Source organism: Anser cygnoides, chromosome 31 (assembly GCF_040182565.1).
Source record: "Anser cygnoides isolate HZ-2024a breed goose chromosome 31, Taihu_goose_T2T_genome, whole genome shotgun sequence".
In the NCBI taxonomy this organism is placed as follows: Eukaryota; Metazoa; Chordata; class Aves; order Anseriformes; family Anatidae; genus Anser; species Anser cygnoides.
The window spans coordinates 614,469-642,465 of record NC_089903.1 but is presented as its reverse complement, the minus strand read 5'-3'; the positions used below and the strand labels follow the sequence as shown (position 1 = coordinate 642,465).

The following is a 27,997-nucleotide window of genomic DNA, read 5'->3' as shown; positions in this document are numbered from 1 at the left end:
TCTGGTGTATGTTTTCCAGCCATTTTATTTGACTTACTCTTTCTCCCTTTAGTACCCTACTTTATTTCAGTTATTCCATTTTATCAGCAAAATGTAAAGGAAATTGACAAAAGTAAATAATTCCACATGGATAATTCATTAACTTCATTCTTAACAACTAAAGATTTTATACAAGAAAGACTTATATTTGAAACAATTTAGATGGAATATGTTGACACATTTTTTCCATACGTGACATAAAAAATGATAAAAAATTTCCTCACTGGGAAAAATTACCTTCTGACCGTCTTCTAAAAACTTAGATCATGGCTAGCCTTGAACAATGGATACGTTGGAATAAACTCTTGGGTGGGGGCTGAATTTTCATGCCAATTTTATTTGCAGATAAAATGATACTGAAAGTTCAATTTGAAGTTTAAACCTGATTAACATTTTTTTAATTGTGCAAATGAATGCAATCAAGTGAAATAAAATATATAATTCAGTAACTAGGATGGTGTTTTTATTTTAAATATTACTGTTAATGAAATACACCTCTTTGTGCTGCACTTCAGTGTTCCAGATGACCGAATTTACTGTGGAGGAGCCTGAATCTGGATCAGTACCCATAAATCTGCCAGTAATCCGCAATGCTGGGACACTTGGTAACGTTACTGTTGAGTGGGTTGCTACCATTGGTGGACACCCTGCTGATGAGGACTTGCAGGTTGCCTCAGGCAATATTACTTTTGCCCCTGGGGAAGCCTTTCAGATGCTACTATTGGAAATCCTGGCTGATGATGTTCCAGAAATAGAAGAAGTAAGTCAAGCACTTACATCTTCCTTGAAGATGGTATTAATTTTGACTTGTTCTAGAAATATGTATGATGGAAAACAAGAAATGTTCCGGCAGGAAGGTGCTATAATTTCATGTTATACTTTGCTTGTAATTATTGTTAGAAAAACCACAAATTGTCTAGCTGCATTACTTCTTTTTCTTTTCTTCTCTTTGAGATTGTCCGTGTAGAATTAACTCAGGCCTCCAATGGTGGTGCTATTGGGTTAGATGGCGTGGCAAGTATTATAATACCTGCCAATGATAATCCTTATGGCACAGTTTTCTTTCATCAATCCTTATATCGAGTTCAGGAGCCACTAGAAAGAAATTTGCTGGCAAACATAACAGTCAGGCGAAGGTTTGTATAATGTTTGCTTTATTTGTAATTACTATTTATTCTTCACTTTTGTTTCCACTATAATGTCAAATTTCATGCTCCTCTCATAAAAATATGTGCATCAATTCTTTGATCTGCCATCTCAATGTATTTTCATTTCAAACACATTGTTTTTGAAGTAGATGTCTGTGTATTACATAAATTACTTAAACGTAGTATACATTGAATACTTTGTAGTATACATTGTATACTTTGTATACATTTGTATACATGTAATATACATTGTATACATTGTATACAGTAGTATACATTGAATACGCTGAGTTTACATTGGCAATGTAAACTCAGCGTACACAGTGTACTATTCATTTTGTCCGTTTAATCATCAAATCATTTAAACCTGCATGGTAGCCTGTTCCTGTGATTTGAACAGGAGGACAAAATGGCCAGCCCTTACAGGATGAAAATAAGAGAAGGAAAACAGGTTTTATGCATGTGATCCTAGAGGAAGGATGATAAGTCTGGGTGTCACCGGCTTTTTCTTCCTTGCAAGTAAGGAGAGCTGCCAAGTCCTGAAGAAGACTAAGTTAACTCCTAGAACCAAATGTTTACAAATATGCATTCTTAACAGACTACTACCTAAGCTATAAATAATCAAACTTGCTATCCACAAAAAAATAAGATAACTCAGTTATTCTGGTACTAGTTTCAAAGGGAATGCATTTTGATGTGTTATTTGGAATTTTTCAGCAATTCAGAAAGGGTCAGTTGATTTTGTTCACTTCTATTATTAACCCAGAAACATGTAGAATATTAGACATCCTTTGTCAACTAACAGAACTTTATTTTATTATAATGTCTTTTAGTGAGGGAAGATTTGGTCAGCTGCAGATTTTCTACAGCACTTCTGAGACTGACGTTGTAGCTCTTGCTGTGGAGCAAGGTCAGGATATCCTGGCCTACTACGAGCCTCCTGTACAAGGAATTCCTGACAAACCATCCAAGACCAGAGTGAATGTGTCAGCAGCAAGTGACCCTGTGTATTCCTGTGCAGCTCAGTGCCTAAAAGAACAAGCATGTTCAGCCTTTACATTTTCCAGTGCCTCAGGGATTCCTCTCTGCCTTTGGCTGACGTCAGATATCAGCCCATTAACTAACAACACTTCAGGGTTCCGGACCTACAAGAAAAACGTTACCAGTGCATTCGCCCTCTTCAGCACACAAGCCATCGCTGGCAGTGATTATGAACCTGTTACAAGACAGTGGGCCATAATGCAGGAAGGGGAAGAGTCTGCAAATCTAACAGTTACCATACTGCCTGACAGCCTGCCAGAACTGGATGAGAGATTCACTATAACCCTTTTGAAAGCAGAACTGATGAACGTCTCAGCCAGCTCAAAAAACCAACCAACCATAGGACAGCCAAATACCTCCACAGTTATCATAATGATGAATGGAGACGCATTTGGAGTGTTTAAGATCTACAGTGTAAGTCCCAATGCAACAGAGAAAGGTCTGTATGTTGAAGTAGAGGAACGTCCTCAGACCAACGTGCAGCTAATGATACACAGAACAGAAGGCAGCCTGGGACAAGTGACAGTGGAATGGCGTGTCATTGGTGGGACTGCTACTCCAAACTTGGATTTTATAGGTGTCGGTGAGACTCTGGTGTTTGCTGAAGGTGAGACAAGCTCTCGTTTTGGCTTCTGTTTTGTAAAACTAAGAAAAAGAAAAAAGAACGTGACAAGTACACGATACTGTGGATGTTTTGACAACTGATATCTTCTTCTTAGGCTAAATTTTCCTGAATGCTAAGGATACACGTGCAAAAGAGTATGGTTGTTCATTAGCATGTAGCATTATCTTGCAGAACACACACAGTGGTAGCAAAGCACAATGAAATATCTAAGCACAATAAATACCTAAGGGTTTTTATTAAAGAAATATTGCAGTATAAATATTGCACTATAAAGATTTCCTTTACCACATAAGTAAGGATTAATAAAGTCGAAGATAGTTGTTACAGCAAGGATAATGGAAATGAGAATCAGGCCTAAGTGGTCTTTTGTTAGCCCTCGGTCACTACAGTACTAATTTTTCATGACATCTCTTTAAATTCTGAGATCATATTGTAACATAACAAAACATATTTAAACGTAACATAACAGAACATATTTAAAAGAATTGCAAACAGGACAAACAAGTCCCTCTCAGACATTACTTAAGTACCATGCAGCATGCTGTATTTTATGCTGTATTTTATTTTTTCAAAGTCTGAGTTAATCGAACTGATATTTTGAAAGCAATTTCCAGGTGCGTAGTAAAGATTCTAGTGTGCTAGCTTGATAAATCATCTGAATAGTAAGGCATGGCTGCTGGCAATGATTGTGAGGCTGACATGTAATTACATTACCAGTTACAAGTTTAGTAAAAACTGATTTTGAAGTATTTTGAAAGACAATCTAGCAGGAAATACATATGTATTCTGTAAATTGATATTCTAATGATCATAAAACACAGCTGGGTTATGCACACGCACTGAACAACAGGATTGTGTTGTAAATTTTAATGGATATATAGCGACTAGAGATTAACGGTGTTTGCTGCTTACATTATTATTCTTTGATAGTCCCAAAGGCAAGGAACTAACAAAATGTCATCCCATTTCAATGCATTCCCTGGCTCAGTAAATGTACTCATATTGAATGTACACCCTTGTGTAAATGGTTCATCGGAGAGCTTAGCACCTGGCAATTTATTTTTTTTTCAAGAATGATATTCCCCTTTTCTAAGTTAAATTTTAAAGTCATAGAATTTGTAATGAAAATAAAGAATTCTAGGCACTCCGAAATAATTCCTATATAATTAATTTCTACATAGTATATTTAATGATGTGATCGTTTTATTGGCTTAATGTGACTGATCAATAGTAATTAGATAAAATTTCATAATGACATTCACTGACTTCCAGAAAGGTAAATAAGTTTGTTTCATGCAATTTTAATATATTTTATGTATTTAATTATTTTCAAAATGAGATGATTGAGTCTTTTTACAAGGTGGTTTCCAAGTGGACACACGGTTGTATACGTTCTTCTCCTTGTAGGTGAAACAAAGAAGATGGTCACGCTGCCCATTATAGATGATCCAGAGCCAGAGGATGATGAAAGTATTGAAATCAGCCTGGTCCATACTGAAGGAGGGAGTCGAATTTTGCCCAGTTTTGACACTGTCACAGTGATTATTCTGGCAAGTGACAATGTGGCAGGAATTATAAGCTTCCATACAGCCTCAAGATCTGTTATTGGTTGTGAAGGTGTGTTCTTTGTGTTGACCACGCTCAAATTTTAATGCCAGTTTCCATCTTTGTGCTTTCAGTTGATAATGACTCACAATGATTGTGTTTCACTGTTCAGAGAACACCAGCAAGAAGTGAATATCCACATACCTGACATGTACTTTGAACTCTTGCAAGCATTCATAGAATCACAGAATGCTTAAGGTTGGAAGGGGCCTCTGGAGGTCATCTGGTCCTTTCCCCCTCAAGCAGGGCCACCTAGAGCAGGTTGCTCAGGACCATGTCCAGGCTTTTGAGTATCTCCAAGGAGGGAGACCCCACAATCTCTCTGGGCAACCTGTGCCAGTGCTCCCACACAGCACAAAAGTGCTGTCTGATATTCAGAGGGAACCTCTTGTGCTCCAGTTTGTGCCCGCTGCCTCTTGTCCTGTCCCTGGGCACCACTGACACGAGCCTGGCTCTGTCCTGTTCCACCCTCCCTTCAGGTATTGAAGGACACTGATGAGATCCCCCTGAGCCTCCCCTTCTCCAGGCTGAGCAGTCTCAGCTCTCACAGCCTCTCTTCCCTTCCCTTGATCACCTCGGTGTCCCTCTGTTGGAGTCTTCCCAGTACGTTTAGGTCTGTCTTGCACTGGGGAGCCCAGAGCTGGACCCAGTGCTCCAGGTGCAGCCTCACCAGTGCAGAGTAGAGGGGAAGGATAGCTCTCTCAGCCTGCTAGGGATACTTGGCCTAATTCAGCCCAGAATGCCATCAGCCTTCTTAGTAACAAGGCATGTTGCTGGCTCCTGCCCAGTGCAGTGTCCAGCAGGACCCCAAGCCCTTTCTGTCAAGCTGCTCTCCATCAGGGTGCACGCCCTGGTGCCTGGGGCTGCTCCCCGCCAGGGGCAGGACTCTGCCCTTCTCTTTGTTGGCCTGCACGAGGCTCCTGCCAGCCCACTTCATGACTGCCAACATACACACACCTAATAGTCATAAGCAAATCAGATCTATCAGCGACTTACAAAGAATTTAAAATATTCTAGAAAACATTCCTGCAGAAACACTAGGGTAACATCTTCCCTTTGTCTGTCCCATGAACCTGATGTTTTTTTATGGCAGATGATTTGGGAAGTAGCAATTATAAGAGAAAGCAAACATTTGAGAAAGAACAATAATAATTTGGTATGTACTAAACATTTCTACTATTGTTTTAAAGAATACACGGCATGTTTCATCTACAGTTTGATGCAGTTTTGCATAGGATGATAATAGTACTGGTGGTGATTGCTTTAGGTGGCCTTTGATGGAATCTCAGTGTATTGCAGTATCACGTTTCTCTGATGTTTGAACTGATGGGCAGGGAAAGTTCACAAAACAGGAACTTGTCCCCTAATGTGTGCACTACATTTTCTGTTTGAAGAAAAATGGCTTTCTCAACCAAAGGTTTTTTGTTTTGTTTTCCCAACATGAAAGGGCATCATAACCTTTGGTTTTTTATCTAGGTATGGTTTGTGTTAATTCTGTGCCAAGCCAGATGTGATATGATTAGCTAAGAAGAGCTGTTAATGAGCACAAGGAATTAATACAAACTGTCTCAGTCCCAAAGTCCCTGAATACTTTCAACTGGTTAAATGTTATTCATAGCATGCTACCAAATGCTGGCTGCTTGAAACTGAAGTACTTGGCTATAGTTCTATTATTATATATAGTTATTATTATATTATTTTTCCAGGTTGTGAAAAGAAATAGTTCATTGCCTTCCAGCCAGAAACAAAACAAGTGAACTAAGTGTCTTTGATTAAAAAAAAAAGAGAGAGAAAAAGGGAGAAATAGAGGAAGAGCAAAAGAGCTAAGGCATTTAGATTATTTTAGTTTGTCAAAATATTTTTTTCATTCGAAAGCAAAATTTACCAGACATAAATCCAAATATCATTACTTTTACAGTTATTGTGTTATTGAAAATTTTCTGTTAAGTGAATACATTTTGTTTTCACAATGTGCATGTTATTTTTTACCTTATTGAGGATAAGTGTAGTATTTTTTTATTGGACAGGGGTCTGCGACAGTTGTGTAACTGTATTACAAGAAAATGCACTGCAGTAGCTTAAAGTAATGAGGAAGAGGAGAGCGGCTGATGCTCCCTTCTTCACAGCGATAAATACCCACCTCTTTGTTTCTCTATGTAAGAGATGCATCACTTATTAAGTCACAATGTAGAAATGTAAAAGTATGGATAAGGATTAAATATTAAAAAAAATATTGAATTTAGCCTAATAACACTTTCAATCTTCAGAAATCAATTAGTGTTCATATTAGCATTTCTTCTGGATAGGAATACCAAAAAAATCTTGGTAAAGCTGGTAGGAAACATGGATCAGTAAATAACTACTTGGAATCTGTAATAATGACTTCAAGTTTCTTCTCAGTGTTTGGATTATAGTGGAACAGCTTTCTATATCATAAAGCATTTTTCCCAGTCTTCAATGAAAATTCATTATAACTTATAGAGATATATTGAAATAAGCTTTGCCTTATTTGTGTGTGTGTGTGTTTTCCCAATGGTACTAAACCATTGAAACCACTTTTCTTTTAAATCTTTATTTCTTTGTAATGGATATGCAAAATTCTCAAATAGAACATAGTGGATTGCAGTGCAGTGTTAAACACTGTAATGATTTAGCCTCAGAGGAACCTGTAAATTGGGAGTCTACCATCCAGATATTTGACTGTAGAAGTGGAATCCTTGTGATATCAATAAATTTTGAATTCCTTAATTTTCTTAGAAGCAACATGGACCAACTTAAGCCAAAGATGTCGACATCAATGTCGACATCAATGTTGACATCTCTGAGACTTAACTGAAGTTTGAAATGTTGGGGCTGAATAGCACATTTATGTATTTGAAAATGGGTGTATACAGTTTTTGTATTACTTCTTTACAATATTAAATTTTATTTAAGTATATTAAGGGCTCTTGAAGTTAAGAATTCCTTTCTCTTTCATTGGTAGCCAATATACATGCATATCTCTGACTCTTCCTTACAAAAAATAAATGTAACTAGAAAATTTTCAGATTTTTCTTGCCAGTTTTAGCTGTACAATGCTGTACAATTCTGTAAGGTAATACAGTAGAATAGCAAGACAGCATCCTAAGTTGCTGCTCTCTAAATTGCATAATCAAAGGGACTAGTTGGGCAGCATAATGTTATTATAACATTATCTTATGTTTTGTTAATTCTTCAATAAGCAAAAGAAATCTCATGTATTGTTTTCAAAAATCTCAGAATTGTAGATTTCTGCATATTTCATGTCTCTGAAAGCCAATGCAGGACAAAATGTGCTGTTGAACTTAAATTCTGTGGACCTGAAAAATGCATATGAAATATGAATGCCATGTACCTACCTATTATAAATAACCATCTGTCCTCTATTGTGAATGTTTTGCAAAATATTGCCTACTGATCTATTCCATGTTGATATAACATGCTAATTTCACATGTCCACATTTAAAATATTTAATGGAAATTTTGTGAAAAACTTGTGAATATAAAACAATTTCCACATTTTACAAAGCCTACTAAGAGGTCTACTCTTTTTAATTAAAGTGCCTTTGGGGTTAAATGTTATAAATGTGCAAAATACCATAGTATTTGCTTCCTTTATATGCACATTGTCCAGCAATACTGATTACCTCTGAGATTATAAGAAATTATTAACATTTTCTGAATGTTTTGTTTTCTAACAGTGACCATATTTGTAAGTTCGAACTCACATAAACGGAACTTACAGATAATTATAAGCATTTTTTTCTGCATGCATTGAATAAAGTCACAAGACAGTGCAAATGTTCAGATAATGTGTATTCTTTCCAGGGAACTGTTGTAGAAAACTACTATTATTGTTGGTACATACAGTAGTTACTGTTTTGTACAGTTTACAGACTTGTATTGCTCTAATGTTTGCGCATGTTTTCATGAACATTCCCTTTCTAAGTTATTCATCTATACCAAGTTCCCTCATATGTTCATAATTATTTCCAAGTGTGAACTAAAAACAGAAAAAAAAAAACTAGAAGAGTTTAAGTTTAGGTTTTTCTTTTCAGCATTAAAAGTGAATGTGGTATATAACTACTGTGAAATTCAAACTGACAAAAATAGCAATATCTTTCAGGAAAAATACTTTAACTGTGTGATGCATGTTTTTGACCTCTCATTTTTATAACCAACATGTAGAAGAGGAGACCCTGAAACACTGCATCTTGTCCTTTATTCCTAGGAGAACAATTACAATTCCACATCGTAAGAACTCCTCCAGGACTGGGAAATGTTACTGTTGAGTGGAAGATAGTAGGACATAATGTAAAACAAAATTTTGCAAACTATTCTGGAATACTTTTTTTTCCTGAGGTAAGTCCATAAACAGTGATGTTGGCTACAGGAAAATAGTGTGATTAGAACTGATCTGAGAAAAAGTGTGCCTTTTCAACAGTCCTTCTTTCTTGGTTTGATTATTTAATTTCTCACTTTTTGACTTACAAACTGGAGGGAGCTTACAATTCTTGATACTTAACTCTTCTTAAAGAAATTGTTCAAAATACTTGTCATTATGATATCACTTGTGTTTTATAAAATAATGGCTAATCAATTTACCCTTAAAACAAATAGGGGACGTTGAATACAACATTGTATGTTGATCTGCTGGATGACCATATTCCTGAAGAAAAAGAAGAATACCAAGTCATCCTATACAACATCAAAACAGAAGGTAATGCAGAACTATAGCCAGCTACATCTTAAAAATACCATTTAATAATATAATATTTTTAATTTTATTATTTCATTTTGGAGGTATAGGACTGAGCAAACTGCAGCTGGTGCAAAGTACGCAAAGTTCATTAACATTTTATTGAAATAGGCTTGGTCCTTATGTATGTATATATAAATCCCACCGTGTCTCCACAAATACACTTAAATGGTTTTCAATCCTGATTTAACTCTGCCTATTTAATTCAATGGTTGTTTCTTCCCTTAATCTTAATGCAAACTGAGTTTACTAATATGTCATGGATAGAGTTGCCATGAAACATGCAGATATTTTTATCTTTTTAAACAATCTTGTCAAGCTGCAGACTTACTGATCTGTCCCTGAATTCAAGGTGGTCAGAATATTTTATTCTTGCCATTAAAATTATAGTGAGAAAAGAAGCCTTAAACTGCATCCGTTCTGAAATACCTTTTTTCAAACTGAAATTAATGTCCAAACACCAAACTAACTTGACATGGATTGTGTTGCTGCGAGGTGCCTTATCAACTTCCGAGAGTCACTGTGGCCCAACGGGATGAGCAAAATTATTCATCAAAGCAATAGTTGGAAAACATATCAGTTTATTGATGTAATGATTGTGAAGTGGAATATAGTTTTAAGCTTTTGGAGGTACTTCCTGGGAAAATGGTTTATTTCCTTTTAAAATATAGGGAAGTTGATATTTGGCACTGGCCTGTTAAGTTTTCTTATTTTTTAATACATTTTTGTGACTTTGTACTTGGTATGCATAAAATTTCTGTTTCTATTTGTTATAGAATGTAAGTATATATATGTGTGTAGGTCCCACACCATCCACATACTTCAGTGAGCTTTGGTTTCGTGGTATTTGCATGGCTACTGAACGTTATTTAAATGTAATATTAACAATAATGTAAGACAAAAATATTAGTTGCATAACACTTCATTCACTGCAGTCCACTGATTCTCTTGCAGGAGTTTCTTCTACAGGTGCTGCTGTTTTGGATAGTCAAGGATATGAAGCTGTTCTAACAGTAGAAGCTAGTGATGAACCACATGGAATTTTGAATTTTGCTTCCACATCCAGGGTGGTTTTAATCCCAGAAGAAAACAAAACAATTCAGCTTTTTATTAACAGAGAATTTGGATCTCTAGGTCTGTATAACAACTCCAAGAGAAAGGAAGTTTTGTTTTGCTTATCATTAGGCAAATAAAAGCCATGATAATGAAAGTTTGGAAAAATCTTTGTTACAGTTGGTATTTTTTTCAGAACTTCTAAGCTTCTTTCTGCAGACTTGGAAACTAAATATTACTTATTACTAGAGTCATAATCCTCATTAATACAGCAAGGGATCTGAAAGCTGTAACAATCAGGTGGCTATTAAGGTTACCATATTTTTGTCTAATGAGTCTGTCTCAAAGCATTAGTCTCTTCAGAAAAAATAAAAAACATGAGAAAAGTGACATGTACACACATCCCACATATTTTTTCTCTGAATTTCAGGAAGTCAGCACCTTAGGAATGTCACATGGAAAAAGTTGTGTCCAGACCATTGAATTCAATTTATGTCTCCTCTGACAATTTCTGATTCCTCTTTGAATCAATTTATCCATTAACATCCTTTAAACTATATAGTATTCAATTCTACAATACAATAGTGTGCTTCATGAAAAAAAAAATGAATCTTGTGTTTGTTGCCTGAAAATAGCAACTTATGTTGTGAGAAAACATGTATAATAATTTCCTATTTGCCTTTTTGGACTATATTTACACCTCGGTGATAATCTGGCTGTTTCTTTTGCCATACTTGTTTTGAAATGAAGTAACATTTACAGTGCTTTTCAAGATCTGGAGACACCAGAGAGTTTTAGAGACATTTTAATGACACTATTTTTCCATTTATTTTTTAATACCAGTCCATACTCTAGTGTACTCTTTGAACACTATTCAGTAAACTAATGTTTTAAGATAATTGTTCATAGTAAGTGCAAGATCTCTCACTGAATTAAAATAAGCATCGTTACTTATTTATTAATTAGGACTCTTTTATCTCTTACATTTTATTTCATATAGAGCAGCTTTTAATTTCATCTATCATTTTATTTCAGGTTCATACTCCTTATGTTTGCCACTTGACTTACCCTACCAGATTAGCGAGAGGTGGCTTTATTCTCAAAACTATAATGTATAACTTTTCTGCTTGGTAATATTTATCCATGTGTCCCCTAATTTTGTTCTCTATTGAAGTTTGTCAATCTACCCAGGAAAGTATCTAGATTTATTAATCTGTGTTTCCCAGCACTGTCTTTAGAGCCTTTCTTAGATATCTGTCATTCCCAAAAAGTGTCCTTGTTGCAAAAACTCATATTAATGGTACATGAGATGTCCCAGTTAGTCTTTCAGCAATTTCATATTTATGGTCCACAGAACTTCAAATTTCTGGATGCATTTGGACCCAATGATTTTTGAGTCCTATGCAGACAGACAAGTCAGCAAAGGTCAAATTGAAGGCATATTGATAACGGTAACAAAGGTACACTAGCTCCAATGTACTTTGGATAACTCTTTTAATCCTTCTGTTTTGCAGTTAGTCTTTTTATTTTGTGGATGAGAATTTGATCTCTTGTCTTTATCCATTCCAGTGAACATTATATAAGAACTGAAAAACAATTTTTTTTTCTTTTTTTTTTTCTCCTCACAAATTAAACAGGTACTATCAATGTTACTTATGCCACAGTTACAGGATTGCTCACTGTAAGTAATCAGACAGAAGAGACTGTGGCTGAACCAGGAGCTGATTATGTACCTGCTTCTGGCTCACTGATTTTAGAAGAAGGAGAAACATCAGTTGCCATAAATATTACTATTCTAGAGGTAACCTCTAAACCCTTTAATTCTGTACTTTTCTGTATGATTTCAAAAGGGTAATATTTTGGGAACTAAAGCTTGCAGCCATTATTTGAAGCCCTGTGTTATATTTCACTATCATTTAGAAAGATGGTTTCAATCTTAATATTAAAATCACAAGGGATCAAATAGTCACAGAAAGCAGCTCTACCTCTGTCTAAAGGTAATAAAGTTGTCTCATTAAAACTTTACCAACTATCTAGTAGTATTTAGAACAGTGTGCTTCATGGCTGGCTACAGGCTCATACTTTTTCATTGCTGGAGATACATGCCTCTAAAATCGGTCAGTAATTTATTTGCAAGAATAGTTTAGCGTCACCACAGGATCTTTTTCATGATATATAATGTCTTACTTAATTCTTCCACGATAATCAGTTTCAGACCCAATAAAATTATTTCAGGAAAACAGAAAAATGAATTCTAGTGTCACAGTAATATTAGAGACTTGTTGTGTGATCCTTTTTGGTGACTTCTGTGGAAGTTTCTTAAAGGACAATGAGAAGAGGATGTACTGTATTTGTGTTTTGCAGGATGATATACCAGAGGTGCAAGAATTCTTCTTGGTTAATTTAACTTCAGTGGAACTCATCATGAACCATTCAACGTCATCCCCACCTAAGCTAGGTAAAAACATCTTATAGCAAATTATTTTTACTTTTCCTTTTTAATGGTTTATATTATATTACCTTGGGAGATTACCATTATTCCTCTTACTTACCAACTATGCTGAGATGAGACATGGTTATTTAGAAGAAACATCATAGAATATGAAATAGATTTATTATTACACTTAATCTCTTGCTTTTTAAACTCTGGGAAAATTTAAATTAATTTTCGTAGAGGAGTTAGTAATTATCAGTTGGAAAGGACAATTATTTGAAAAGTTTATTGGTGATTTTTTCATCTGATTTTCATTTACAAACTACAAAATGGAAAAAAAAAAGTAAAAAAAAAACTTTATGTGGCTACTCTGCTCACTCTTTTAAAAAAGTCTGTTTTTATTCTTTTATCACTTTTAGGAAACATATTTTATGGTTTTCCTACTCTTGCAATGATCTTTATTATTTGCTTAGTCTGCTTCTCATTTTGCTTCTTCAGAATTCAGTAGAATAGTAGTCATTAGCTTTAAGAACTGTTGGATTATCCTGTGGTACTAAAGACTAGTTATATAATGTCAGACATCTTCTTTGACTCTTTTCCCTTTTCTTTGCATGCTTATAGAAGTGACTGAGTTAATTCGTTACAGATTGAAAGGTAACTTGCAAGACTCATTGCTGATTTGTGAATAGTTGAGTCTAAAATATGAAAGGAGTAGCATATAAGAATGAAAGATTCATCCAAACTAAACAGTGTTGTATAGTCTCACTTTCTCTTTGGCTGTCTCCTTGAACCATGACCATTTAACACTGATGTGACACTGCATTGGGTCAGCTTTACTTACAATGAGAAAATAATAGTTTTAAGTCATAAGGAAAAAATGTGTTCACATAACATGTCAGTGAATTCTTCTGGTAGAAGAAATAGCCTGACTCAAATACGTGTGTCCGCGTGTGTGTCTGTGAGCAAACTCTTACAGATCCTGGGTGAACAGATCTGACTTCAGGGTGACATGAGAAAATGCAGGAGTGAAGCAGAAATGTCTCTAATTGCCATTACTCCCTCAGGATTTGTAAACCTCAGTAACACTTCTGTTGTCTGTGTAGAGCTATTGCTCATCGTCATCTCTACCTCATAGTGACAGGCTTAGATTCATGGCAATAATCTTCTACTTTTGTTCAGTTTTATCTGAATTGATGGAAAAATGTATATGGATCTAAACATAATATACTTATGGCAGACTCGGTGAAGTCAATTTGGTTTTAGAAAGTAAGTTGAAGTTTATAAAAAGTAAACAAGTAAGTTAAGGTAGTTGTGTGGTGCGGTTGTCTGAAAAACAACAACCTATTTTCTGAGAAGTATTAAGTTTTGACTGTAAAGTTCTGGTCTCTGAAGTTAGTAGACTTTTCTGACATTAACCTATTATTTGGTGTTTTTCACACTGCAGTGTATTCAATTACGATTTCAGGCTAATTGTAAATACCTGTATGTCTTTATGGAGCAGTAGAATATTACAGTATGTGAACACCCCACAAATAAATTAATAGTTGTGTATTTGTAGTGAAATCTGAGGTGTGCCATTAGAATGTATGATGAGGCACTGAAGCACAAATAGAAGATGAAATGCTGAATCATTTATTATTCTTCCTCATTGTCTTTCTCATACTCAGAATGGCAAATGCAAAATATTGAATGTCATTGTAATAAACACTTATAGTGAAGACAAATTAAGATTCCATCGCAAATCTAGACTTTATTATTTTCTAATGTTTTATGTGCTGTTTAACTTTCTACATTTTCCTTAGTCTTTTTTTTTTTTATGCATTATTAAATATTACAGTGCTAATTCAAGACGCATTATTGCACTTCTAGTAGTAAGGACTCTTTCCAGTTATCTTGCCCACTCCCATTTTCTCCTACACATTTTTTGTAAAGACACTGTAATATTAGTACCGATTGAATAAATGCTTCTGTGATTCTTGAAAATCAAGAAAATTGATTTTATTGTTCTTTAATTTTTGTCTTTCTGTTTTGCCTTTTAGATGTGGAAGGTTTAGCTTCTCAAATTGTTATCGATGCTAATGATGGTGTAAGAGGAGTAATTGAATGGGAAGGTACCAAGTAAGTCTCATCTTCCTTGAAGAACTTACTGTGCCAATTAGTGATTGGTGTTGCCCATTTTCTTTCTAAAAGTAAAACTCCTGTTAAAAATAGGGCCATGTCTTTGAGATGGTAAAGTAATCATTCAATTCAGCTGAACTAGAAAGTGGGATTCCCACACTGAAAACAAAAATTCACTATTCATCTAATCAGAATTCTTTTACTTATTACTACTTTCACTGTTGTCCTTTTATATCACCAATTTGCCTAACCTCCCCAGCCTGCATCAACTCTTCCAGCCTCACCATTCATGTAAGCAAAAAACAAAACAAAACAAAACAAAAACCTCATGTTACTTAATTCAATTTAGATAAGAGAAAAAAGGTAAAAAGGATGCGTTAGAGAACTATAATGTAGGGAATAATTCAGAGTGAAAATGTAATAAAAATGTACTATCTTTTTCAAAAGAACATAATCAGTGAACATTGAGAATTATTCTTTTTATTTTAGTTTTGAAGTTAGTGAATCTCATGGGAATCTGACAGTAATGGCTTACCGAAACAGAGGATCATATGGCAATGTGTCTGTATTTTTTTATGCCCAAAATTTGGAGGCCCAGCTGGGTTTGGATTTTAATGTAACCTCAAGGGTAAGAAGCAACTCTAAATCTAGTACTTTTTATTCTTTCAGCTTCCGTAAAAGAATATCTTCTTGATTATTCTGCAGAATGATCAGTAGTGATGCTAGATGTTTCAGCTTGTTTCAGTTGCTTTGGTAATCTAAATAGAATGAAATAAAAATATTCTTATTCTTACTATTTATTTCTTTTTTAAAAATATATTTTTTAATATAAAGCAAAATGTAAACTTTCAAACATCGATTTCAAATTTAATTTTGATTAGACATACAAACTTTTTCATAGACTATTTTTGCAACAGGACTTTCAAAATAAATTATTCTTTCTTGTCCTCATTCTGTAATGTGCTGAACCTTTATATTTCTGATTCAATCAGTTTATAAGGAACAGAGAATATGGCTCTTCCTATGCTTTCCCTTCCTTCCTATTTCACAGAATTCTGTTTACCGTAGTCAAAAATTTCTGTGTGATATTAACTGATGTAAGTATTCGGTGCTTTATGTGTTTCAACGCTAGACTCTTTTTTTTGCTGATGGAGAAAGGCATAAATCTGTTGATGTCATGATTTTTGATGATGAGATTCCTGAAGGTGATGAGAAGTTCCAGTTAATTTTAACAAATCCATCTCTGGGGCTGGAATTAGGGGAGAACACAACAGGTAAAACTTAGTTTTAATGTTCCATTTCTTTAGAATTCTGTGGCACACATTTTAATTCCACTTTTCTGAATAATCATATTTCAGAAAGCACCATTGTCCTGCTATGGTGAATCTTTATACTCCTTTGGAAGGTTCTGAAACATCCCTGTGAAATCTGTGCAATTAAAAAGTTTATATGTAAAGCAATGAATCAGAAAGCACGAAGATGAGTTTTTCAATGTGTACTACCTCACTGAACTGAGGTCTTTTTAGAGAGTTCATAATCCTTTTCTAGGAGAGACTATATTCTTCCTGTCTAGAGATCTTCCTAGTTAAAGTGAAATGCCTTCCCATTCTCTTCAGGTAATGTCATGGACACATAAGCATTATATACACACTAAAGGAAGAATGTATTTGTGTTTATGTTATGTATTATGTTACTATATATGTATATTTATATTTTACTATGTTAACCAAAGAATATTTTCATTATTTCTTTTTCAAAAGCTACAATTACTATACTTGCCAATGATGATGGCCATGGAGTTTTGTCATTCAATAACAGCAATCACTTCTTTCTGAGAGAGCAAACATCTATCCATTTGATGGAAAGTGTTGCAGTATTGAATATTATCAGAGAACCACCTCAGGGAATATTTGGCACTGTGACTGTTCAGTATCTTGTAAGTGAGATTAATTCTTCAGAGGCAACAATGGATTTGACCCCTTCTCAAGGATATATTGTGCTCGAAGAGGGAGTCAGGTTCAAGGTAATATGCTAGTTATTACCAGAGAAGTCTAGGAAGCTTTTTTTTTGGAAATATTGGAAAGATTTCAGAAATGTCTGTGCTTTATCTTCTGTTTATTTTTTCTACTTCTTTCATTCATAAAGTGAATTGAGTCATGAGCTGTGACTGATTTCCTGTTATTATCTGATGTGGAAGTGTGTGAAAATTAAATGGGCTCATCTTTAGGTGTTTCTTAGTTTGTAAGGGTTGAGGTAAATTGAAAACAGTACACTATAGATAACGTTCATGTGTGCTTTGGAACAGTTCTTTTTATGTAGTCAATCTATAGCTGAAATGCAAACTTACTTTAAATTAAAGTGATAATTTGCAAGCCTAATAGTTAAGATCAAAGTAAAAATCCCATTCTGTAATTTAACATTTTAGTTAGTCTGAACTAAACAGAATGTGCTGCAACAAATACAAAAAGTAGAACAGTTGTCTGTCTTAGGATTGGAAAATAACTTAAGTATTAAGCTCACTGCCTCTATACTGTCCTCACAAGAATGTCAGCTACAAAATGAACTAGCTTAAGTTTGTGAATCCTGACTCTTCTAAGGTTTAATCACAATTCGATTTATTTATTTTTGCCAGTAAAGCTGGTGAAGCTAGTGTTAGCATATTACAGGCAATAGGATAGAAACTGAGACAAACTTTTCTTGGAAACACTGGTTTTCAATTTCTGGCCTTTAGATGCATTTGGAATCACAATGCAGCAGATCTATAAGAAGTTGGAGCCTTCTTAATATAGTTGGTAAATATGGTTTATTGTGGAAATGAACAGAAATATAAAACATTGTAAATTTTGTATTATTTCCAAATGCATCATCACTAACTTTTTATTTTGTACAGCAAGGCTATGCGTACCTATGAAATTTTTTGCTTGTTTGAGTAGTGTGAAGGATGACAGTGAGCCCCAAATGAAAGTGAAGCACTTAGCTTTCTCTAGATTGCTCTTTGCTAGTTTGAGATTGCCTTTAGAAGACCTGATCTTCATCCACAGTGGTGTAGGAGAGGGAAAGAAGCATCGAGAGGAAAGAGTATTTCAAATCTCTCACTATTCTTGCTTTTTTTTTTTCCTTTTCCTTTTCTTTCTTGACAGCACCAGTAGTGAGATTACCCTGTTTCCCTGAAGATAGCTTAGCTGCCAACTAAAATAAATTAAAACCAACTTAACTGATTACACTTATAGCTGTGTTGTGAGTATAAACTACCCAAAAATGTATGGAATAAATAGAGAACAAAAGTATGAAATTAGGATCAAAAACTTCAGAGGATCATAGGATGAGAAAAGAAAGAAAAGAGAACAACAACAACGAAAAGTGAATATGCTCATCTTAGTGTTGCACCAATGGAGGCCACTAGATGGATGGCTTTAGAACCTCAGTCTGAACTCAGTCTGAGCTTGCCTCAATTCTGTCCTCTCCAGCTTCATGAGCTGCTCTTCTCCTGCTATGCTATCCAAAGCCTTATAGTGAAATAAATTTAAAAAAAAGGTAGCACATTCTGATAGAGCTGTGTCATCATCTGTTATCATGTCTCAATAACATTGTATGCTTGTTTTGTTATCAGACGCTGCATATTTCTGCGGTACTAGATGAAGAACCAGAAATGGATGAGCACTTCATTGTCACCCTGTTCAATCCAACTGGAGGAGCCAGACTAGGCACGAGAGTGGAAACTATGATTACAATATTACAAAACCAGGCTCCACTAGGGCTTTTCAGCATCTATACAGTTGGAAATAGGTACTTTACACTGATCAGTAAAAAGGAGATAGTTGCTCATACTCCAAAGAGATAATATTTCTCTACAATTTTGTTTTTGATGGATCGCATTAAAGAAATTCAGCAACCCAATTTGTAAATCTGTAACTTTGAAAGGTATTGTGAAATACTATTACTGCTAAACAAAAGAGTAGAAAAATGCATAAAAAGGACTATTCATAATCCAAAATTTCAATTTATTTATTATTATTTTTCTTTATAAACTAATACTTCACTAGTGCCTACATATTCCACTGATAGTATTCCATGTTAAAAGTTCCAAACCTCATATCAGTGTCCAGGAAGTCATACGTTTTATAATTTACTTTCATTTTTAAACCTGTAAAAAATATACTTTCACTGAAGGCTGTTTTTCAGAAGCAAGTGACACATATGGACTGCCATTTTTAAAAACCATTCAGCTGAAACCATACAGATTAAATAAATTTACTATTTAAATAAAAAATGTATGTATGCTATTTTATTAATACATTGATATTTAGAGTTAATAATTTATATTAATATTTAATAATAATATTATCTAAACATTTATTACGTGAATTTAATATACTTAAATTTCAGTCTGTTTAAAGATTTTGTTGAATTGCCTATGATTTTGCATGATTGTAGTAAGGATCATTGGGAAACCCTAATTAATGTAGCTACCAGTCCATCAGATACTGAAACCTGTTATTAATATTTTCTTTTTATTTCTGTTGTATATTCTGCATCTGGAATTGTACAGTAAAAATCTTATTTTTATTACAGCAATGAATATACTATAAAATAATTTTTTCCTTATTTTTATGATTCTCACATTTAGGACAAATTTCATCATAATTGAAGAAGCCAACACTACAGCTTATTTGAAAGTTTCACGGAGTAATGGGCTTAACGTTTCTGTGAGCGTTGAGTGGGAGACATCATCAGATACTGCATTTGGCATCAGTACGTTCACTTTACAGAGAATGTCCACTGCTTTTGTAGAAGTGGAGATAGTAAGAGAGTAGCCAAGCATACAGGAGATGTAGCTTGGGAATGTAAATTCAAGTATTCAGACACAATTCAGTTAATATTTTCCTATGTAAGATTTAGTAGATAAAATACTTTAGCTGCTTAAGAATCACCTTGTCATCAGCCACTTCTGCCAGTTTCAGTAATCTCTATTTCTGTCTTTGCTGCTAATATGAACATTATTGTCACTAGCCATTTATTTATTTATTTATTTGTGCGTGTGTAATAAAATTTGTTCCGTACTACTTGTAACTCAGGATCTTTCTAACACAGTATAAATGACATGTGACATGCAAGAGTCTAGCTCCTGGAGTTTAGTTCTGACAAGACGGTGCTTAGGGACCGTCTTGGAATAAAAACATGAACATGTTGTAAATGGGGAACAAAACATGAACATTTTGTAATTTGTCTTTTTTTTTTTTTTCTTTACTACTTGCTATCTAGCTAATTCTCTTGTTAGCTAAATTCCAAGATCAATTATTATGAGTCAGACTCAAATTGCCTATATGTCTTCCATGTGCAGTTGTAATGAATGAAAAATACATTTACTGCTTAACTCTCATTATATCCTTAGCATTGTAACATTTCTATGTATTTATATACACTTATAACAAATACTAAGACACAACTTCATCATTTCTCATACTAGGTCTGGCTTTGGGAGGTAAATAATGGGAATGGGGTTAGAAAAGATCTCAAGAGTAATATAATAGTAAATAGTGTTTTTATTTTATTTTATTTTATTTTATTTTATTTTATTTTATTTTATTTTATTTTATTTTATTTTATTTTATTTTTTACTATATTGCAGGGGGTGGTATCAGTGTCCTATCTGTCTTGCAAAGTTTTGTGGAAGAATCAGCATCTGGTTGGTGTTTCTTTACCTCAAGAGAAATCCTGTACGGTGTTCTGTTGCGTATGCCTCCAGCTTTGTTTTCTACTGTCTACCAGTGGAAAGGAGTATTTGTTCCTGTTGAGGTAAATGTTTGTTTTTGAACACCAGACATGCTAGTTAATAAGGAATTTAAGTCACAATCTTACTTTTTTTTTATTCTTCTTGCAGAATTTCAGTATGTGGAATCCTACAAGTTGTGTGTCTTTCCAAATTGGAGCCTCTTCCTACCTTGTGGTTACTCATGGAGGAGCCACACAGGGAGCTTCTAACAACAGTGTGTATGCATTCATGGCTGGACACAGATTGTTGTGGGTAAATCGATTTTAATTTTAAAATCTTAAAATAGTATGGGTTGGCAAGGACCAAGGGAGGTCCTCCAGTCTGGCCATGTTTTAGAAAAAAGCACTCTGTGTGACAAGAGTTAGTTTTGTGTCCTAAAATACTACATAACTTCAGTGATGTAAGTTTGTCATAGTTAGTTGTTTACATTGTTTGTATTTTTTATATATTTACATTTGAGGGTGCAGGGAGGATTACCTGGGAATCACAGAATCACAGAATTGTCTAGGTAGGAAGAGACCTCCAAAATCACCTAGTCCAACCTCTGACCTAACATTAACAAGTCCTTCACTAAACCATATCACTAAGCTGAACATCTAAACGTCTCTTAAAGACCTCCAGGGATGGTGACTCAACCACTTCCCTGGGCAGCCCATTCCAATGCCTAACAACCCTTTCGGTAAAGAAGTTTTTCCTAACATCCAACCTAAACCTCCCCTGGCGCAACTTTAGCCCATTCCCCCTTGTCCTGTCACCAGGCACGTGGGAGAACAGACCAACCCCCACCTCTCTACAGCCTCCTTTAAGGTACCTGTAGAGTGCGATAAGGTCGCCCCTGAGCCTCCTCTTCTCCAGGCTGAACAACCCCAGCTCCCTCAGCCGCTCCTCATAAGACTTGTTCTCCAGACCCCTCACCAGCTTCGTTGCCTTTCTCTGGACTCGCTCGAGCACGTCCATGTCCTTCCTGTAGCAAGGGGCCCAAAGCTGAACACAGTACTCGAGGTGCGGCCTCACCAGAGCCGAGTACAGGGGCACAATCACTTCCCTAGCCCTGCTGGCCACGCTGCTTCTTATACAGGCCAGGATGCTGTTGGCCTTCTTGGCCACCTGGGCACACTGCTGGCTCATATTCAGCCGACTATCAACCAATACTCCCAGGTCCCTCTCGGCCAGGCAGCTTTCCAACCACTCATCTCCCAGCCTGTAGCTCTGCTTGGAAGTGGGGGAAGGAATTCTCAAGCAATCAAGTCATAGAACATTTTCTGGAAAATGTATGATAAGTTATGTTAATTCTGTAAATTAGTTGCTTATATATATATATATATATATATAAAAAATATAAAGTTTTAAAAGCTATTTCATGTATAGTTTTATACATAATTTTGGAATTCTTAACATTCTATGCGTACTTTTTCTCACTATATACAATGTAATATAAAATGTATTTGTTTATATACATATGTAGATAAACATAGTCACCCTCATATTTCCCTTGCAGATACAGACTCTTTCTGTTCTGGATACCAGACGTGTGAAACATTTTGCAGTGGAGGAAGAAGACTATTTGATTATTGTGAGTCACACAAACAGTTCCAGTTCCATCCAGGTTTGAATATTCTTCAGTCTTCTCTGGCTTTAATGTGGGTAGTTTGCTTAGTTCTGAAAGGATAATGAAAGGAAGTAAATCTATAAGCATGTATTTCTGACATATTATTTTTGTTTCTATTGGAAATTTATAACAGTTAAAATTCCAGACTTGTTTGGATGTATAAATACTCTCTACCTGAGTGTATAATTTACATCTGGTTTGTTTTTATTGCTACTGTTATTTCAGTTTTGAAATGTAGCATGTAAACAAAGAAGTAGCTTCTGAATATAAACCTGTTCCTCTGAAGAGCAGGCACAGCTTCTTGCAGTAGGGTTAATTACCAATTACTTACCAGTGGGCTTCTACTTTAAAGTACAGTCCACCTAAGAATATAGGAATTCAGTTCACCATAAATCTTCCCATTTTTTTTGGCATGTCATTTAGTTTTAGTTCTCTCGGTGCTAATTATGAATATATAAAGAAAAGATTTTTGTATTTCCACAGGTTTTCCAGTGGAATAAAGACATATTTGTTCTGCATCATCAGCTTCCACTTTATGGAGTTGTGGACATAGCCCTGTTTCCTAGAGGAGGCTTTACGTACCTGTTAGTTTCTTTGTCAAATACCAGCCAAAACATTCTCTTGTATCAGTGGTTGAACAACGAGTTTAGGAAGCTTCATCAAGTACCAGCAAAGGAAATAAAACATATGGAGTCCTGGATTTCTGGATCTGATGTCTTTGTAATTATTGCAAAAGGTATTTAGCAGAAAACAAAGAATGAGTTTGCTGAGTATACAATGGCTTGTTTGATAGCAAAGGCCTTTGTGGTAAAGGAGTTTAGAAAGCTATTGGAATCACTGCGGGGGTGACAGTACTCAATAAGCATTTAACCCTAGTAAGTATTTTATGAAAGTAATCTCTACTTTTTCTCTCAGAAAATAAAAGCCTTGTGCTTGTTCTCAAATACTTACAAAACAAATGAAATGCTTTCCCAGTAACAATGGGAAATAATAACTCTATTTAATCTACCTGCTTATCACACTCTTTCTAAGCTTTTCTGAGCTTTGTGCCACACACAGATCACTAGTCAGCAAAGTATACGTGTATTTTATTACAAGGTTGACATTTTATATGTCATTTTGTCTCTATGGCTACTAAAAAGTTTTTGTTGCAGTCCACAGGTTTCTTTGCAATTAGATGTTGTCTAATGTCAGTCTTAATGTTCTTGCATCGAAGTTATGCACCAAATAATAAGGAAAATAATACAATCAGTGTCACTTCATAATTAAAGCTGCCAGACTCTGGCTTTTGAATGGCCACCAGTGTGTGATTTAACTAAAAGGCAGCAAAATAATGTGAGTTTTGTCATTTTGTTCCTTGGTAGACTCTGGAAATTCTTCTGAAATTTTTGTCTGGGAGACAGGGCAGTCTACTTTTTGACACTTCCAATCTCTTCCAGTCCATGATGTAAGAAATATCCATGTCTTCATGCCTCCTTCAGGTTTAGGTAAGACTTAAATGAGATTTTTTTTTTTTCAAATCCTAGTATATAATGCTGGAATTTCAGAAATGCATGTCTTTATTTTTTCATATGTATTTATCAGACCTTAAAAGTCAGTGTAATCAGTGTTCTGCAAAGTGCACTTCTGGCATTAAGACAGTAACTTTTAAATATATGACTAAAAAAATATTCTCTTCCTCTTTGCTCCATGTAGTCCATGTCCTCCTAGCTGGTAAGGATATAACAACACTGTATGCTTGGAACTCTGAAGCGAACCAATTCTCTATAATGCTGGAAGCCCCATATGCAGATCATATCACTTCAGTTACTGCAAGGTCTCTGAACATCAGCAAGAGCTTGATTGCTTTGTCCGTTAACTCCAGCTCACAGATCTATGAACTGACCACTATTTCCAACCAGTCAGATTTTATACCTAGGTAGGCTTTTTTGTTTATATAACTTGTCTGAGACACCTTGCGTTTCTTTTTCTGTGATACTCATTTGTGATAGCGGAGACTGTTATGTTTCGTTGTATGGTGGCCTATTTCATTAGTGCTTGTTGTGGTTTAACCCAGCCGGCAGCTAAACACCACACAGCCGTTCGCTCACCCTCCCCCCTCCCTCCGTGGGATGGGGGAGAGAAACGGGAAAGTGAAGCCTGTGAGTTGAGATAGAGACAGTTTATTAAGACAGGAAAAAAATAACAATAATAATACTGATAATAGTATTAATAATAATAATGTGTACGAAACAAGTGATGCACAATGCAATTGCTCACCACCCGCTGACCGATGCCCAGCCTATCCCCGAACAGCCGGCCCCCCACCCCAGCCAGCCACCCCTATATATTGTTTAGCATGACGTCAGATGGTATGGAATACCCCTTTGGCCAGTTTGGGTCAGCTGTCCTGGGTCTGTCCCCTCCCAGCTCCTGCTGCACCCCCAGCCTGCTCGCTGGCAGGACAGAGCGAGAAGCCGAAAAGTCCTTGGCCTGGTGTAAACACTGCTCTGCAACAATTAAAACATCAGCATGTTATCAGCGCTCTTCTCATCCTAATCCAAAACATAGCACCCTACCAGCTACTATGAGCTACTTAACTCTGTCCTAACTGGAACCAGGACACAACATGTCATTCACAAAGAAAAATCTAAGTGTTCGACTCCTGGCAGTCTACCAGCACAGACAGCAAAATCTGGCCTGCTGCGAGACCAGGAGATTGCAGGAGATCTTCTTGTTCACATCGCACATAGTGCATTTTTGGCACACTGCAAGATGTTGCTCAATTCGTGCCTTCAAAGAGGACAGAAAAAAGCTGCATCCAGTTCAGAGGCAGGAACAGCCCTTCTGAGAAGCATGTCCATCCCATCATGCTGACTCCATCCCATGGGAAGGGCAAGAGTCACACACATCAGGCTGAGCCGCAAGCTCTTGAACCATGTTGTGGGCACAGTCGTGGGCATCAGGGAAGAGCCCACAGTCCCCAAACAAGAGGAGAAGCACAGCCAAGTCATTTGAAACCCAACTAGAATTGGACAGCTAAATCAGCTGAAACTGAGGTAAGCGCCAAGGGTGCTTTTCCCCTGCAGTGACATGTGTCTCCCGGCAAATGAGACAGCAAGGACTGCTTGGGCTGTGCCTCCTGCCTTGAACTCGCCCAGCTGCAAGCAGCGCTGTGCGGGAGCTGAACACAAGTTCAGCAGAAGCCCTTTGCTGCTGGCTGGATACCAATGTTTGCACGGAACAGCTCGGACCACTTATGGTAGTGCTGGGCTAGCAGCTGCCCCTGGGACACGGCGTGACCCACAAGCGGCAGCAGAGGCTCTCGGCCTTCTCTGAGGCTCACCAGTGCCTGCCAGGTGTGAAATTGAGTGTCTCCGCTCTGATCCATCCCTTCCTGCTGTGCAGGTTACGGTGTGTCCACACATGGATTTAGAACCTCAGCTTCCCAAGTCTTATGGCGGACAGAGTGAAATATACCCACCAGGTGCTGCCTCGTCTAACTCCTTTATGAGATCCTCTATGATGTCAGGGGATGTTGGGGAAGATTTTCTTATTTCAGCATTGTCCTTCGCTGTTAGAGGACCTGAACAGAAAGTAGGAAGTTAACTTTGGCACCAGTGCAATTTGGAGGACCAGGGCTTCGTTTGTGAAGTCAGTGAAATGACTACCCACCCCTGGGATACCAGCTGGGCTCCAGCGCAGGAAGCAGCCGAGGGTCTGGCAAAGCCCTCCCTGGGGACACTTCTGCAACCAAAGCCCCGTGAGAAGTTTCTGTCCCAGCGCCATCTACATCAATAGCTCAGTAGGAGAGCATACCAGGGCTCGTGCCTTGACAGGGCACGCACACGTGCCGGTCTGTACCCTCCCACCTGCAGAGATGCCTGGCTGACGTTTGGGCTTTGAGCTGGCAGCTCTCAAAGGAAGTCAAAAGCCACAACTTACCCAGGCCATCTCCCAGAGCTTCAGTCCTGGAACCCATCTGGGAGCCTGGATCACCTTCGCCTTCGGTCCCATCTGTAAACACAAGTGGAGTCCCTCCTGTGAACTACGCCAACATACTCCTTCTGACCAGAGTGACAGAGAATGCGGTTCAAAGAGGGGACTGCTCCACGGCACTCGTCTCTCCCTGCCACTCCAGAGCATCTTGCAAACAGTTGCTGGGTGCCTGCAGTGGCACCGTGCTGGTACAAACTAAGCGTGCGTGGAGCTGCCCGGAGAAGGGCCCTCCCCGTGCCCACCCCAGGTCTCAACTCAAGCGCAAGGTGCCTGCTGGCTCTGCAGCACCTAGATGCTCCTGCCTTCCGCTGACTTACCTGGCAGATTAACCTGAGGCTCGTGGTCCACATCAGGCTGAGGTGTCGAGTAGCCAGAGCCTACGAGAACTGCTGCAATCAAGCACAGAAGAGAAACATTCCCCGTGCATGGTGTGATCTACCTCTTCCTTAGTGACCTGCAGCGACTGGAGGGGGCTCAGGCAAGGATGTGGGACCCAGACACGAGCCAGGATTTCCAAAGCCGCAAAGGGGCCTGCTGAGCTGGAGGCTCCCTCTTGGCCTCTTCCCAAATCCTCTCTCCAGGCTGTGCGCAACACCCCGCAGGGACCACGCCGCCAAAGATGTGGCCCCTCAGGTGTTTCTTACGGGAAGATCTCTGCTGGACACAAAGGAAGACCCCACTGCAGGGGGAGCGTGCAGACCCCGGGAAAAATGATCATCCATGTTTGTCATGGAGAAGCCCCCTGGCCAGTGAGCAGCTGAACCCTTGCTGAGCTAGCTCAACAAACCGTTAACAAACAGCAAGGAAATGAACACGGACAACTTACCACCTGTGGGACCCATACTGGCAGGCTCAGGAGCAGGATTCCATGGAGGCACTTGACCAGTACTGCCTGTGGGCACAAGTGGGATCAGACACAGGTAAGGGGAGCTTCCATTGCCTCTTGGGGCCTGCCTCTTCCTCAGTGACCGGGAGGCACTGGCTGGGGCTCAGGTAATGACATGGCCCAAACAGGAAGAAAAGCCTGGGTTCTTCCCTCTCTGTGGAGAGGGGCAGGGGTGGCATCTCTCCAAGTGAAGAAATATTCAGGGCTCATTTGTGCAAGCCCCCTCAAGGCACAAACGCACTTGGAAGACCCTGAATAAACTATTACAGCCCATTAGCCATCTTCCTTCAAGGAAGCACACTCGCAACGTACCTCGGGGATCCTCCTGAGGCTCCAAACCATGATCCAGCTGAGAAGCTGGATATCGAGAGCCAACATCGTCATCATCTAAAATCAAGCAGAGATGAGAGACGTTGCCATGGCATGCTGTGCTCTCCCTCTTCCCCAGCACCCTGCAGTGACTGAGGGGGCTGAGGCAATGTCACGGGACAAAGATGCAGGTGGAAATTTCCCAAGAGGGGCCAGCGGCCTCAGCCCCACAGGGGCTCAGACCCGGGCTTCTCGGCCCCAGCGCCGCTCCCGGCCCCCCCGGCAGGAAACAACCCCGCAGCAGCCACAGCCCCACCGTGCCACCCTGCGGGGCTTCTGCCTCCTGCCTGCCCCCTGCCCGCGGTGCCCGCCCGGCCCTGCTGCCATCCCGTCCCCGTCCCCTCCATCCATACGCGTGCCGCGCAGCACCATGCCGCCCAGGGTTTGGTGTTGGCCCCGGCCCTGCCCACCCACCTGCTCCCGGTGGTCGCCATGGCGCAGCCTGGGCACCCCGGGCACACAGGGCCACCAGCAGGAGGAAGAGGACGCAGGCAGGGGCCGTGGCTCCCCACACTCGCACCATGCTTCCACCACCGCCGCTG

General features: G+C 37.9%; 1 protein-coding gene across 1 annotated transcript in view; it reads left to right on the top strand.

Moving 5' to 3' along the window:
* The window catches only part of LOC125181908 (adhesion G-protein coupled receptor V1-like), a 66,036-nt gene extending 41,548 nt beyond the window's left edge, over positions 1-24,488 (top strand). The window contains 21 exon segments of the mRNA XM_066985129.1: positions 555-799; positions 994-1,175; positions 2,021-2,835; positions 4,261-4,470; positions 8,708-8,838; positions 9,097-9,196; positions 10,190-10,369; positions 11,926-12,089; positions 12,653-12,746; positions 14,762-14,840; positions 15,330-15,468; positions 15,973-16,114; positions 16,601-16,863; positions 18,451-18,626; positions 19,468-19,592; positions 20,470-20,636; positions 20,722-20,865; positions 22,112-22,219; positions 22,706-22,958; positions 23,587-23,709; positions 23,918-24,488. Coding sequence (XP_066841230.1) covers positions 555-799; positions 994-1,175; positions 2,021-2,835; positions 4,261-4,470; positions 8,708-8,838; positions 9,097-9,196; positions 10,190-10,369; positions 11,926-12,089; positions 12,653-12,746; positions 14,762-14,840; positions 15,330-15,468; positions 15,973-16,114; positions 16,601-16,863; positions 18,451-18,626; positions 19,468-19,592; positions 20,470-20,636; positions 20,722-20,865; positions 22,112-22,219; positions 22,706-22,958; positions 23,587-23,709; positions 23,918-24,144 — 4,067 coding nt within the window. The 3' untranslated portion in view covers positions 24,145-24,488.
* The last annotated feature ends 3,509 nt before the right edge of the window (positions 24,489-27,997 follow it).